The 15,815-nt window shown below is 37.9% G+C and overlaps 1 protein-coding gene and 1 long non-coding RNA gene across 3 annotated transcripts; one reads left to right on the forward strand and one right to left on the reverse strand.

Annotated features, from left to right (window-relative positions):
* Positions 1 to 115: 115 nt before the first annotated feature.
* LOC102713686 (serine carboxypeptidase-like 7) lies at positions 116 to 13,354 on the reverse strand. Of its 2 annotated transcripts, none has more exons than XM_015842535.2 (13): positions 13,082 to 13,354; positions 12,723 to 12,868; positions 12,405 to 12,607; positions 11,968 to 12,070; positions 8,473 to 8,510; positions 8,211 to 8,312; positions 7,872 to 7,991; positions 6,199 to 6,357; positions 2,984 to 3,055; positions 2,762 to 2,883; positions 1,347 to 1,460; positions 1,168 to 1,213; positions 116 to 517 (listed from the first exon to the last, which is right to left on the reverse strand). In XM_015842535.2, exons 1-13 carry the CDS (start codon positions 13,213 to 13,215, stop codon positions 434 to 436), a joined length of 1,443 nt encoding a protein of 480 aa, XP_015698021.1. In that variant the 5' UTR covers positions 13,216 to 13,354; the 3' UTR covers positions 116 to 433. The 2 variants fall into 2 exon arrangements, with proteins under 2 accessions (XP_015698021.1, XP_006663394.1); XM_006663331.3 differs by having other exon boundaries at positions 118 to 517; positions 7,872 to 7,955; positions 13,082 to 13,352.
* On the forward strand, positions 9,313 to 11,528 carry LOC107305323. Its single transcript, XR_001551451.2, has 4 exons — positions 9,313 to 9,474; positions 10,147 to 10,955; positions 11,059 to 11,122; positions 11,247 to 11,528. It is a non-coding gene; the product is annotated as an uncharacterized LOC107305323 (long non-coding RNA).
* Positions 13,355 to 15,815: the final 2,461 nt, after the last annotated feature.

The raw sequence follows: 15,815 nt of genomic DNA on the forward strand, positions 1-15,815 counted from the left end.
CAAATAATATTATGTGTAGAGACGTTCTCGATTGGTAGGTAATGATAATGATTTTTAATTATTTATATGCAATGCAGAATATGAAATCTATTGAAGTCGCAAGAGTTCAAATTTATAACACAAACAATATTTGTTTATTAATTTGGAACTAATTAATAGGGTAGTTTACAAAACTATAAAATGTTGCAGTTTTAATCTTAGTCCAAGATAATCAAATGCGGCCCGATAAACAATCCCGGTCTTCCACTGGAAACAGAGTACTAGTTCTGAAATGGCATAAGCATGTGATCTATCCTACTAAGACATGTGCTTATTTATACAAATACCTCTCAAGCAGAAATTGCAAATAAGTTCTGTTGACAAGATGTCTGGACTCAAATCCACCATTATTGAAGTAAATAGATAGAGTACATCCAAATATCTAATATATTCATCAAAGTGGCCTGTTGGAAATCCAACGGCTGAACATGGCGAAACATCTCTCTGGCTGGTACTCTGGTACAGTATGTCCACCACTCTGAAATTAAGTTATTGAGGACACTGTTATTGTACAAAGAGACTAACTATATTTATGTCCCTACATTATCCCCAAAAAGTCAATTTACACCCTAAATCACGTACATTTATATTGTAATTGTATTATAAGTTTCATACCTTATACTGCAATTTTTATACTATACAACACATTAAGGGAGAAGAAAAATGGTTACCAATATATTTTTTAATAATCTGAATAGTAAAGCATCATATGTCTATTCAAAACAAGGCAAATATGTGCGAGCTAGAGATTATTTTTGTTTTGTTAATATTTTTTATTTTTATTTTTTAATTTTAAATCTGAACCCTATCATAATTTATTCTTAGATCTAAATCTTTTGGACACACAAGTCCAATTGATACGGGGAAAAACAACATTGTCATGTTAAGTTTGGCGACGCCAGTTGACATGTGAATTTCTTATGACATGACATTGTTATTTAGTCATAGTAGGTGAGGCGGCATGGTCAAAATGTTAGAATATAAAAATAAAATTTGGTAGGCTTTAGTTTTAAAACTGATAAATAAAAAAATGTTCACAAATAAATAAAAAAATCAGAGCCAGCTAGCTTTAGATGGGAATGATGATCAATGACGCATAAAGCAGAATATTGGAAATGTTACTTTTACCTTCACAGTAGTGAATGTCACATTGTTTCCATACGTAATGGTGAATCTGCAAATCAATCACATTTCAGGGCGCACATAAGTATTATGGTTCAAAATGTTTTGTACATTTTCATTATAAAAAAGATGTGTTGTCAAAGCGGCCTTTTGTTGAATGAACCAAATTGCAGAAGCAATCTCACCCAGCAGATTGGCCATCAAGATGCCAGGCTCTCCAGTCATCCACAACGAGATCGGTGAGTGATCTCACCCAGGCTTGGGTACTAAGAAATGGCACAACAGCATCATGGTCGCCGCTATACATAGAAACAAAGTTATTATAAGTTAGAGAAAGTAATAAGCAATTGTGCGGCGGGCTAGCTACTAGGATGTTGCATGAGTACTTTATTCGTACTGTGAGTTTAATTTGTTTTTCAGTAAAACGTTAAAATTGTTCAATAAGGGTTGGGCAAAATTTTCTACTGGGTATCGAAAAAACACGTAATTAGCTGGTGGATACCGTAAGATCACAAATTTGCTGTAAGGCATCATAAAAATATGGTAATTAGCTACCGGGCACTTCGGCCAATTTTTTATTATTTCCGGAGTAAAAAATTTTAAAAATGACAAGATTGCCTTCGGTGGCCAACCTGCTATGCGCCCTCGTCGCCGCCTGCTCACTTGCCCTGTAGGCTAGGGTTCGGGTGTGGTGCGGCGTCAAGACCAACTGGATCTGGTTCGACTGGACCCAGTCGACATAAGGGGTTGGCCACCGAGAGCATTCTCGTCATTTTAGAATTTTTGACTCCAAAAATAATAAAAAATTGGCTGGAGTGTCCTATAGCTAATTACCATACTTTTGTGGTGCCCTACAACAAATTCGTGATCTTACGGTGTTCACCGGCTAATTAAGCATTTTTTCGATGTCTTGTAGCAAATTTTGCCTAAGGGTTGACATTAAGTTGCATACAGACACACTGAGTATGCGGGACTTCCACACATTTCAGTACATGAGAACAATGTAGTTAAGACATAATTTCTGCTTGTCATGATAAGAGCAAATACAATACTGCCTCGGTTTCACATTGTAAGACTTTCTAGCCTTGTCTAAATTCGTCATCGATAAATATATATAATTTATATATGTGTCTAGATTCATTAACATCCATATAAATCTAGAATACTAGAAAGTCTTACATTATGAAACGGGGGCAGTAGCAGGCTATAAGCCGGCTAAATGCTATTGTGGAGGAGAGATGGGAGAAGACAAAAAGCGGGTTGTAAGCTTACATCCAACTCAGACACAAGAACCAATAGAGATATATGGATCTTGCATTAATGCTAAAGAGCTAACTAGTATATGAGTGTACTGAAAGAAAACTACAAATAGTCTTATAGTCAACTTGTTAGCTATATTATTAGGCTTGTTCTAAATACACAAGTGTTTTCTCCGTTTCATGGTGTAATACGATCTACCTTTACCTTTACCTAGATTGATTAGGATGCTATATTCAAACGCTATATATATAGATTATTGGGTGAATCTACACAAAACTAGAAACCATAAGTATATGGAACAAAAAGATTCCCTGTGCAAATTAATGTCAACCTTACTTACCTATATACCAAAGCTCGGTAATCCTGTGATACAACGTTACGATGATACTTTATGCTGTTTTCGATATCCTCGTCATAAGGTAGATCCCCTTGATGGCACCTCACCCACTCATTCACGGTCCCCTAAGTTGGTATAGCGATAAGATAAAAGAAAGTGTAATTTTTTTAATGTAAGCAAGATGAAAAAACTAACATATTAAAATGAAAAAATATATTAGTTTACCTTCTTGATCCCAAGAGTTTCGAGCGTGGCATTGTTATTAACCCAAAAATACAATAGATAGTGTGTGTACTCCTGTATTGTTTCAAGAAATTCAAAACACTGCTCAGTCAAGGGGAACCTTCCATATATAATACTTTCTCGTAATTGAATTATAGGACGCCGTCAACTTTTTGGCACTAGTTTTGACCATTCATATTATTAAAATTTGGGTAACTCTCCGATGTATTTTATTAATAGTATTATACTATTAGTAAATTACTAATCTCAGTCATTGATTTAAAATGGTATTTTTATACTTGGTTAATTAATTGATTACCAGTATTTTGTAATTTTATTTTTTGCAATAAAGAACACAACAAAAAGGACGATATTGCACCTTCAAAATTACTACACCTAACATTGTTGGTAATATAATTTAATCATAGTCATCCGATAAGAATAGATCAACGGTGTAGATTAAATTCTAGTGCATGTAAAATGCACCGGAGTCCAGCTATTAAAATTATAGAAATATGTGAAAATATAATTATAGTTAAAATACATTAAGTGATAGATCCAATCATAACAAAATAAATTATAATTACAAAAATTATTAAATAATACGATGTTTCTAATGTATGCAAAAGTTAATAGCGTCATGTATTAAAAAACATAGGAAAGTAGAAGTAACAAACTGAAACGTTTCTTATCCGTGCTAAATGTTTTAGCTCCCCATGTTTATATATATATATATATATATTGTCTCACTGTCTCTGTCCCGAACTCTGCAAATATCGTAGTCATTCTACACTTTATTATTTGACTATGTTAATTTTAGGATCTACGTATCTGTTAATGCCTGAATTTAGATAATTATCGTTGAAGATTAAAATGTGATTAAAGACTGAATCGGACAGGAAAAATGGCAGTCGGATAGAAGACCGGGAGGAATACAACTCGGATTCAACCGATGAAGTCTGGATCGGATAAGAAAATAGAGTTTGATTGGGCTTACAATGTTACAAATAGATTCAGAAATAATCAGATCTGTATAATTTAATTTTATCTTTTAATTAGAGTTAGTTTAGATTTTTTTTTCCTTTATCTCTAAGAGAGAGTCCGATTGAGACTTGTGTGCTAGAGATAGAGTCTACATAGGAGTTTGTTATTTCTTTTTATCTTTTAAGAGTCGTATGAACAACTCGGATTCAGCCGATAAAGTCTGGATCGGATAAGAAATAGAGTTCGATTGGGCTTAGAATGTTACAGATAGATTCAGAAATAATCAGATCCGTGTAATTTAATTTTTATCTGTTAATTAGAGTTAGTTTAGATTTTTCTTTTATCTCTAAGAGAGTTAGAGTCCGATTGGGACTTGTGTGTTAGAGATAGAGTGTACATAGAAGTTTGTTATTTCTTTTTATCTAATAGGAGTCGTATGTCATGTCTAACACGGACTAGCGTCCACCCAAGGGTATAAATATGTATGCTCGAGGTCATTGTAAATTATCTACTCATCAATAGATCAATTACTCTCGGCGCATCGCCACCCTCTTAATCGAGGTTTCAACTCCGGCGAAACTTGGCACCTGACGCGGGGCTGCATCGCTTCGACCTCCGGTGGAGGGGTAAGTACAATATTCTGCCGGCCAAGGTAATCGTATCGGCTATATTAGAACTATCCTGGTTCAGTCCGATCTTCTAATCTAGTTGTGCGATTGCCAGTTACCGTATCAGTTTCAGCTTGAGTTACTTCTGTATCTTGAGTTGATCTGGTCAACCACTTTGGGTGATCTACGTTGGTTTGATATTTGATATTTGACATATTCAATTTAGTACTATCTCGGTTTGGTTTGATCTAGTACATTGCGTTTATCAGAGAGTTTATATCATATCAATATATTTTGTTCATTGTTTTATCAGAGTACCAGCCGATAAGTTATCAGTCATCGGCTCATTGGCTTGATAGCAATCTAGATCTGTTTAGTATCTAGCCTATCATTGCCCGGTGTAATCTCGAACTATCTCGGTTGGGTCCGATCTTCTGTGATTATTCTTAGCAATCTGGGCTACATATTTTATAGATCTTGGTCGTTTGTCAGTTGTTTATAGCTGATGATCTTTGCTGATCTACATGCTCATCATATTTACATCAATAGAGTAGCCGGTTCCCCTACTATGTTATTTTTATACCAATCGACTTGATTTATTTAGATTGGCAATTATTTATGTTGCATCGGCTCGCGAGAATTACACACAAATTGGTTTTAGCCGATCGCAGCAAATCATTCATTGTTTATTTAATTATTCCAAATAATTCATCGGTTTATTTATTAGCCTTATTGATCTTCATGTTTTCTATAAGGTAATTATATAGTGCTGAACTACATATTGTCTTAGTTACTTGGTTAAGTCCGATCTGTTTGGTTCGTTCTGTTTATATGGGCTCATCAGATCGACTAAGATTAATAAGTAACTTGGCGGATTACGTTGGTCTAATATTTAATTCAAGTCTATTTGTATTGAGTTTCTAGCCGATCCAAGCTTTTAACAACCGATCGATCAGATCATCCTATCGGCTAAATACTGCTATATCAACATTAGATCGGCTAGATTTTTAGTTACCTATCGGCTCAATAACCGATTGACTTGTTTTACTGCTTATCTTGTCAATTGGAAGACTAAACTGACTGGCACGTCAAGAATTTAAGTCATACACCGGAGCTGGCTAAGATTGACTCCTAATCTTCGTGTGTGAGATGTCAACGTTCATATTTTGACGTCAACAGTTTCACAAATTATATTGTTTAATAGTTTCCATAATTATTATTTATTTTATTATGATTTAATTTATTACTAAAGACACTTTTAGTGTGACTTATTATCCAATGCTATAAAATAAAAAGACCGAAGGGAGTATTGGACACGCATGGTTTTTGTCATTGTTATTTCTTCCTCATTTTCATTACACATAAATAACTATCCTCGCTACACTTAACGTATCTTTTCACTCCTACTTATGTTTATAAGTCAAAGTTTAAAATTTTAACCTTAAATCTAGAGTTGAGGGTTTTTTATCGAATTTTATTTTCTAGCCTGGGCTTTTAGATCATTAAGAATATATATATATATATATATTTTATTCACCAATTATTTTTTATTTGTCAATGCCGTTTGGTTTTTATTCATGAAAAGGCAAACTATCAACCCTGCTGATGTGGAATTTATCGACTTACAACGCATTCAATTGCAGGACGAGGCGGTGGGTTCTGTAGTAGGCCAACCTCCTCCTTCAATATCTTTCTTCCACTAGTAGTCCTTGCATTGCTTGGTCCTGGAGACACTGCAATGCACTTGCTATAGAGAATGTGGGGCGCAGAAATTTCGTCAAATAGCTGCAGACAAAAATCAATATGCACTAATCTTTATTAGCTATATAATTAAGTACGTAATCACTGTGTGATCTGATTCGTAACAAAAGCATATGTACTTAGCAATATATAACTTCTACTCCCTCCGTCCCTAAATGTTTGACGCCGTTGACTTTTTTATATACGTTTGACCATTCGTCTTATTTATTTTTTAAAAATATGTAAAAAGCTATATATACGCATAAAAGTATACTTAACAATAAATGAAATGATATAAAAATAATTAATAGTTTTGAAATTTTTTGAATAAGACGAATGGTTAAATTTGCATAAAAAAGTCAACGACGTCAAATATTTAGGGACAGAGGTAGTATGTCCTAAAAGCCCATTAAACGTTGTCTAATTATATATCCTAAAATCCATTAAACATCTATAGAAAAAACTGGCACAACCTTCCCTAAATATCTGACATTCAAACGGTTATAAATTACAATTTCTCAATTGACCAATCAATATACAACATAATTGATGTAAAACTGTTAGCAGCCATTATACAAATATTTTAGTGTTCATTATAATTTGATCCAACTAACGTTGTTTTGACAAAATTTCTTCAGCAAACTACTTTATCATTCCATATATATTACTTTTCAACTCCATCAAGAACGTCTAATTTTTTTCTATATTTTTTTAAATATGTTTCAATTTCACCGAATTTCATTCAAACCAAACTGTCAGTGACCGCTACCACGTCTCAACGGTTTAACCATGAACTACGGTAACTGCGGTGGTTACCGGAAGTGGTACTTATAATTACGAACGGATCAGTCAGCCGCATAGTTATTATTTGCGATTTCGTCAAAAGCATATGAGAGGAGGAGAAGCTCCCCTAACTGCCAAGTACGAGATGATGGCGACTGTGGGTATCTACCATGTGCATGTAAACTGGGTAGTAAGAAATAAAATACTACTATTATCAGGTTGTATATATTGTGGAAGTAGTAAGTAGCTAATATCAGGTAATATGCTTACTACCTAGTCATAAAGAATAAACAATTAATTTCTCTCATCTCAATCAAGCTAGTGATGGTGGGGTCTGGCTTACTACCCACTTTTATTCTTTCGCCATTGTGGTTATAACAACAACTAATACCTAATGACGTAGGACCCACCCTTATTTATTAGGTAGGTAGTAAATATCGGTAATGCCTTAGAAAACTAAGATATAGAGACAGACACCGCCGGTGAACTAGAAAGTGCAGAATATTTTCCAGAGACGAGCTTTGCCAAAATCGCCTGCAGCATCATCACCCCATTGCAACTGCTAACAATGCCACATTCTATCTCTCCCACAGACTATGCCGGTAGTAATAATGCCAGAGGGGAACTGACAGTACGAATTGATCACAAGAAATCAATCAAACAGACAAATATATTGCAATGTACGTCGCCATAATTATACTGCAGAACTTTACGGGTTTCCTCAACTAATTTGCTGAACTTGAATAATTTTTAAAAGTAGTTGCAATGTTCCTTACTTTGTTGAACTGGGACATAGCTTTTGAGCAAATCAAACTCCTGGGCTTGCTGTAACCTTTTCGATGGCAGTGCAACATTATCGTCTTCAGCCGGTCGCATGCACGCAGAAACAAGAGACACTTAATAATATTGATTAGTAATTATGTGACACATATGCATGGGAAAAACTGGTGGTATATATCTTTGTGGGAGCACCAGCTGTAAGATGGGGCTATATTTTTCGGACAATATAATGGCCTCTACATTATTTCAGATTTATCCAGTCATCTTATTATTATGTAAGAGAGCAAGTTGTAAGATTAATCTAGTAAGGTTGTAATGTAAAATGAGCATGGTACCTTGTACAACTGATCCGAAATGATTCCAACTCCATGACAATATGGCACTCGCGAATCAAAGTCACTGCTATCACCTGTAAGAGGACTACCGACCGTATAGCCCTGTTCATCACCCAGAAATAGAAACAAACATGTGTACTTAATTTGTCATATAGTAGGTTACACTATAGTTTGGTTGTAAATTAGATGCTGTCATTATTTCCATTAAGATAATAAAATAATTAAGACATTGATAATTGAAAAACAAGTGTACAATGGTTACCTTTAGGTTAATAGTTGGCCTCACCCCAGCTTCAATGCCTGAAAACAGAGTGCCGGTGAATTAGTGAAACTTACTTATATGGACTATCATCTTTAAGTGAAATAGCTACTTTTCCCCGCCTATATATCATGTTTCCTGTCAAACATATATCGAATAATTACGTTATGTCATTTTTTGTTAAAATTTGTGCATAGTGAATCTTCCTATAGGTAACGCATAGTATTTTTATAAAAACAAAAAATAATTACGTACATCCAAGAGTATAAAATAGCCAGTAAATCTCAAACCATCATGTGCACTAACTGATATAACGAGAAATCATATACAAAGCTATTTATTTTTTCTTATCTTTTCAACCGCAAAATGACCATTTGTAATATAAATCTTAGAAGTGAGTACCCATGTTGAACATCAAGTGGGTCTAAGGATAACTTATCTGAACAACCTTATAGACCGAATTGAGCCTTTGGTGAAACTCGAGAAAACTAAATTGAATGTTCACTCTTGTTTTGAAAAAAAATAGATCCTACAATAGACCCTCGACACACTCGACAGTCACTACAACAAAATATATCTTTAGTAACCATGTATTTAGTTACCAAGATATTTAGTTACCAAGTAATTTGGTGGCTCTAGTCTAAACAGTAGTAACCAAACATCTTAATTCCTTGGTTACTAAAAGTCTTACAACCTTTTAGTATAGTTTGCATTATTGTTACCTGAAGTTAACTAAAACCTTGGTGACTAGTGATGTAAGGGCCCTATTGTAACCATGAACTTAATAATTGAATACATGGGGCGCTACAAAGCAAAAGTATAACCAAGAACATATCTGTTCGTGCTGCATATCTCCAGCCACACAAAAACAACGCAGCTGCAAGGCTAGGTCATGGAGGCGACGGCGGGGGCTGCAAGCTCGTCAGCGGCGGGGTCGCTGCGGTCTCGGCGGCGGGGCGGCTGGCTGTGAGCTACGACGGCCAAATCGGCATTAGATCTGGACAGGTATGGATTTTACTTGTATTTTTGTTGGATTTCATTGTTTGAATTTTGTTTTGGAGTCATGGAGATATGCCCAGAATTTTTCTAAGATTGAATAATCCCTATATTTTAGGTTAATGCAATAATACGTCGACAAGAGCCATCTATATTATTTGTTACTTGTTGTTTACAGCAGTATTCGATTGTAATTTCAATTTGGATGCCTACTGAAACTTACAATTAGCTGAGCATATATTCTCTAGATCAATTTCTGTTGGGGTTATCACTGGAATCAGATGGTAAGGTTCTCTACACCTACAGTAAACAAAAGTCGTTGTTCAGAGGATGTTGTGTGTTGGACCATAGTAGGATCTGTGTGGGGTTCGGTTGGGAGGGGCATTGTGATATGGTTTTGTTTGGAGTGGACTTTAGATGATAAACACTGAATATATAATCAGTTTGGTATACCTAACGTTGAGGTCACCGAGGATGATAAACCGAGCATAGATTATTCGGGCATTGATGTGTACATTTGTGACTCAGAGAATTCCTTGGGATTGTGATGCTCTCACTCACCTTTTTATTTTTATGTATATTGTTAATTGTTATACTTCTAGTTTCATTGTTTACTGTAGGTGTAGTGTGTAACAGGTAAATTTAGAGTCCCCTTTGATATTAGATGTTATGTATGTGTAGGTTAGGTATGGATAAAAGTTGGATGAGGTTGCAAGATAGGTTCTCTAGTGACTATATCATGGGAGTAGATGCATTCATTGAATTTGCTTCTCAACACAATGGAGGGAATGGTACAATGTTTTGCCCTTGCCAAACATGCATGAATACAAGTAAGAGGTGTGCTAATCATGTTCGAGTCCATTTACTATTGTATGGTATACAAATGTCATATACAAAATGGGTACTACATGGAGAACAAGTGAGCAATGATGAAGATCAAGGTTAAAAACCCGTAGAGGATGAAGATGATGATGAAGATTTTGAAGGACTTGATGCTATTCAAGATCTTGTAGCAGACATTCATAAGGGCACAACTGGGATTCAAGAGCAGGAAAATCAAGGTGTTCATGGAGATAACACTACTAGATCTAATCAAGAGGCAACCCGGTTTGATAACTTGCTAAGCAGTGCACAACGTGAACTATACCCGGGCTGCAATAGTCATTGGGTGTTATCTTTTCTCTTGAAGTTAGTCCATCTAAAGGATTTGAACCATTGGAGCAACAAATCGTTTGAGATCCTTCTAAAATTATTAAAGGAGATTTTGCCAGCAGGTGACACACTACCAACCACATATTATGAAGCAAAAAAGATGCTAAGAGATCTAGGATTGGGTTATGAAAGTATACATGCTTACATTAATGATTGTGTCCTATTTTGATGTGGAGAATTTTGATGCACAAAACTTGCTGGAATTCGACCTCCTGATGTGGAGAATTTTGATGCACAAAGGCAAGCTTACACAACTACAACATCAAGTGGTGGATCTGGTAGGCAACATTTTATTTTGACTTAGATAACAAATATCATGTTAGTGACGGCTTACAAATAAATTATTCATAAGTTAGATCTTGTTCCTTTCAATTTTGGTAGGTTCTCTGGTATCTGATGGAGTCTCAAGGAGGGGAATGTGATTCTTTCAAACATCATTCAGAAGGTAAATCTTGTATTTGATTTTTGTCACTATCAACAACCATCAAGCTGGTTTTCTTGGTACTGTATTCAGTGTAAATGTGAGAAACCTTTCTGATTTGGTCTAACCTTGTTTTTTTTCTTTTTAGGTGCACCTTGTCAAAAATCTCTGACAGATACTTGCCAACCATACTGTGCTCGCAAATCAATTCCAAAAGAATAATATTTTTCTTTAGTTGTTTGAAATTACATAAATGTAAAGCATATATTTTCCTTGTAATAGAATGATTTGGATACAACGTCAGCACTTGAGTACTAGTTATGTAAAGCGACCAATTCTTACACTGTACTATTGAATGAAACCTGTTCTCAAATGTGAACTATTATTTGAATTTTGAGATTTAAATTTTAATTTCTCATTTGGTGTCATAAATTATGATAATATTATGATCTATATGGATCGTTATTTTGTCTGTCAATATCTTTTAGTCACCAAGGTTAGTGCTGTTCTTTGTGGCAATAGATATTTAGTAACTAAGAGCTCCACGGTCATAATACTCTTTTAGTTACTAAATACTACTTGGTTACAAATATACTTTAGTTACCAATATTTCCTTGGTTACTGTTGGTTCTAATATATTGTGACCAAACAGTGGCTGGTAACTGAAGGCATTGTGTTTAGTCACCAAGGAAATTACATATTGGTTACAAATAACATTTAGCAACCAGATTGTAGCCACCAAAATGCGACCAACGTCTAATAGTTGCTAAATATCAATAGCGACCCACATGTGTCCTCTGGCGACCAACCACCTCGGTGACTAATAGTCATTTTTGTTGTGGTGAGTCATAAAAAAATCCTTTATGTACCTTCTGAGATCTTCTGTGTGATGAATGGAACCAGCTTCCCGGCGTATGAACCTCCTCCAACGTAGAATGGATTTGCAAGGTAATCTTCGTGCTCGCTAAACCACTGCACGTACACCAAAAAGATCATGGTGGTCATCTTTTGATTTTTTTTGAGAAAAATAATGAAGCTAAATAAAAATAATATATTAATAAAATAATTATGAACGTATTGCCAGTGATTAAGAACAGAATCCAAAAAATAAAGTACAATGAGAAAAACTTTAAAATCAAATCGAAATATAAGGTTATAAAATTAAAGCTCGGCTTAATTACGAGGATAAGAAGGGAAAAGATAGGGGCAGCCAGGGATGAAGGAAGCAAGCAGTAGAAATCAACGAACCCAAGTGAAACCACTCCATGCGCCCTGGCATGCATGTCCGTGTCAGTGTACGTACTACCTTGCGGAGAAACTTGACGAGCTGCAGCGAAGCGGAGATGTCGCCGACGTCGTAGCCGCTGGGGTCACGGGAGAAGGAGAAGCCGGCGCCGACCGGCGAGTCGACGAAGAGGATGCTGGCGACCTTGGTCCACGAGCTGGGGTTGCGCCGCAGCCGCGGTAGGCTCACGCCGTCGTAGGGCTCCCTCACGAGCTCCACCGGACCTGGCCACCCCGTCCCCATCCGCCGATCGTAGTCGTCAGTTACACGTACGGAAAATGCGTATTCATGCAACGGTGCATGCGTTGCTTGATTAATTGGTCGGCATCGACCGCTCACCGATCTCGAAGACCAGTCCGCTGAGCACGCTGCAGCGGTCGCCGCCGGTGAGCCAGAGCAGGACGGGGTCACGGCGGGGGTCGCCCTCCGACTCGACGAAGTAGTAGAACAGCTCCGCTCCGTTCTCCTCGTCGACCGTCACGTACCTGCTCAACGAGAGTGTCACAAGCACAAGCCTAGCTCAAACAGGGAGTGAAATTTCGGTATACACTTCTATGCCGGGCCAGCCGGGGACTGAAATTTCTGGTTAGCGGATATTTCGGAAATTTTTCGATAAATTTCAGGAACTTCGGAACGAAATTGCAAACCCAGGTCTACAGAAAGCTTGGGTAGTCCACCGGCGAGGACGGACGACGCACCCGGTCTCGAGGCGGGAAGGCAGCGGGCCGTCGAGGCCCGGAAGGCTGGTGACATACGTCGGCTTCGAGGTGGAGTCGGCTGCGGTGGCAGCGAAGCCGGCGACGAGGAGGACGACGAACCAGAACGCCGCCATCGATCAACCGGCCCCGCGCGCAGGTGGGCGCGCGATTGTCTTGCTTGCTCCTGTGCAAACCGGCTGCTGGCCAGCCTGCAGCTCCTTTTAACGACGAGCTAGGAATTCAGCACGTTTGTTTCGAGCTTCTTGTTGGTTGTTGCTGTTCGTCCGGTGTTTCACCTTAATTCCGCTTGTACGTGCTCCTCCTCGTCCTGATGTCCATCGCCATGAAATTCCAGCGGGGAGTCTCCTGGACCATGCCCGCCTCGTCAGATTTCGTACAGATGAACGTGGCGCCTGAAACTGCTTTCTGCAGACTTATTGTCCTATACGTACTTGTGAGATAATTTCATTCAACCTGCAGTACGTTCGAAGTAAGGAAGCACGTGCTGGTATGATCCTCGAAGCGCTTAGGTCTCGATGTTAGAGATAAAATATCGTCTTTGCTATTTTGCAGGTGCCTGATTTCTTGCCTGTGCGTCCGTCGATTTCTTGCCTGTAAAGCCCATTCAGTCGGGACGGTGATGGGGGCACGTAGTTATTTTGTTCAAGAGAAGCAAAACACTGTGACTCTATCTCGGCCGCTCGCTGTCTCTCTCTCTCTTTCTGGAGAATTCTCCCACAATCTCCCTCATAGCTGTTTGATGTCAGATTTCGCCGCTCATGGCCCTAATTGCGGAAGAAAATTTGGTGCAGCCAGGCTGCAGCCCTCGTCCCCTGCATACCTTGTTTTGATGTGTGACATGTGGAATGAACAGCGATCGGACGACGCGACGCGGACGGCTCCACCCCTATGTGATATCCTCTGTTCGGCTTAGCCCAATCGGCTCCAAGCCCGTGAATAGAAGGTGCAGCTCGGCTTGCTCACATCGGCTTACAAAATCTAAAGGAAAATCTGCTCAAAACGAAAGGGGCCACGACTGTCATGGCAGGAGAATGCTCCGACGCTGCCACCGGCGCCGGCGCCACAGCTGCTGATAGTTGCTGTTCGGTAGTTGCTGATAGCTGCACAGTTGCATTATATTCTTTTTGGTTGTATGTTAGCTTTGGATTCCTCATGCATGTAGATGATGGCTGGGAATAGAAGTAGCAGAACTAGCTAATGTTAGTTTTCAGTTAGTTTTCCAGTTAGTTTCTTGACCAAGCTAGAAAACTCGAAAAGCTGCAGATAAAGTTTTACGCAGCACCAAAATACTTTGTTTGTTCTCTGTTCTTGTTTCTTCTGAAAAGGTTCAGCTTTGTCAGTTACTGTTTATAATCCGAAACGTTCAGAGTTCCACAAAATTCAGACAAGTGAGATAGAGGGTTGCTGAGTGAATTTGCTGCCAATGATTGAAAGGAAAAGAGAAAAGATGTTAGTTCTGTAGCTCAGTGACATCAATGCACTTGAAAGCAGATTATTGTACGCACTGCTGCTGCAAAATTACGAATGAGATTTATTTATAAATAAATTTCTTGCCATGTGGAAATAAATAGCTATGTCTGTCTTTGTATATCTTCTTGGTTATCTTACATAACTAACAGGCAGGGGCTGAAAAGATGCAAAGGGGTGCTACTGCTAAACCAAATAACAAATGAAATCTGGAATACTAGGCATGGTTGGCGTTCAGGAAGCTGGATATTACAGCGAAAGCAATGCCAATGCTAGTGGACAACCATGAAGGCAATAAAGGAAAGATGTGCAAATGTCATTTGTAGTTGCCATGTCTGATCATTTACATGTGTCAAGCTGGATGTAATGAACATGGAGTTGTTTTTTTCCCTTTATATGTAATGCTCGATGTAAAATGTAACTTCTTGACCCATTTGTATTAATGTAAATGACAGCAAGTTCGCATGTGCTCCCGTGAGAATATTACACAATTGAGTCATATCTACTACTGAAATAAGGATTTTCAGACACTTTACTGCATCCTGATAAATACAACTGTATAAAGAATCTACTACTCATGTAGATGGTTCCATCAATGACAAAATGTTCATGACATGGTTCCTTTAAACAGAAATCTGAAAAGTTGCGTAATCTGAAATCAAAGGTTAAATCTGGATGTAAGTTCTGGAATTCTGGAGTCTAATCATACTCAAAAAATATAGTTGATCATTCAGTGCTACACAGTGCACACAAAAGGTTAAGTCCATGGATACTAAAAAAATCCATCCACAAAAATTTGCCCCCCCTTGCCCTCCCAACTGAATTGTTAATAGTACACTGGTCAGGATGGAAAACAGTTGGCTGTTGGGAGTATTTATACTACCAAATTAACTCAAATGGGGTTGAACACCTTAGATCAACATAACTTTATCCCTGTCATAGGTGATGGGCCAACATCTATAATAGGTTTCCACTAAAACGCCCGTCACAGATGTGGTCATATTAGTGATGGGTTTTATTGAGAAGCCATGATTGGTAGCCTGTCCATCACCTTAGAAGCTTTCTATGTTAGCCTGTCACTGGTATCCATCACAAGTGACGGGCCACGGCCAGGCCATGACCGAATGCCACACCTATGATGACTAACCGGATGACCTGTCAAAGGTGACGGTCAACTCTGATCGGGCCATCGGCCCGTGAGTGGTATGCCGTCACAGGTGTGGGGTTTTGTTTAGTGCTTGTTATT

This window comes from Oryza brachyantha, chromosome 11 (assembly GCF_000231095.2).
Source record: "Oryza brachyantha chromosome 11, ObraRS2, whole genome shotgun sequence".
In the NCBI taxonomy this organism is placed as follows: domain Eukaryota; kingdom Viridiplantae; phylum Streptophyta; class Magnoliopsida; order Poales; family Poaceae; genus Oryza; species Oryza brachyantha.

Coding starts and splice junctions, on each gene's coding strand:
- LOC102713686 (XM_015842535.2), bottom strand. CDS start 13,215: ATGGCGGCGTTCTGGTTCGTCGTCCTCCTCGTCGCCGGCTTCGCTGCC. Junction 8,511..11,967: donor CACACAGAAGATCTCAGAAG/GTACATAAAGGA, acceptor CTCTGTTTTCAG/GCATTGAAGCTGGGGTGAGG. Junction 7,992..8,210: donor TTTCGGATCAGTTGTACAAG/GTACCATGCTCA, acceptor AATATTATTAAG/TGTCTCTTGTTTCTGCGTGC.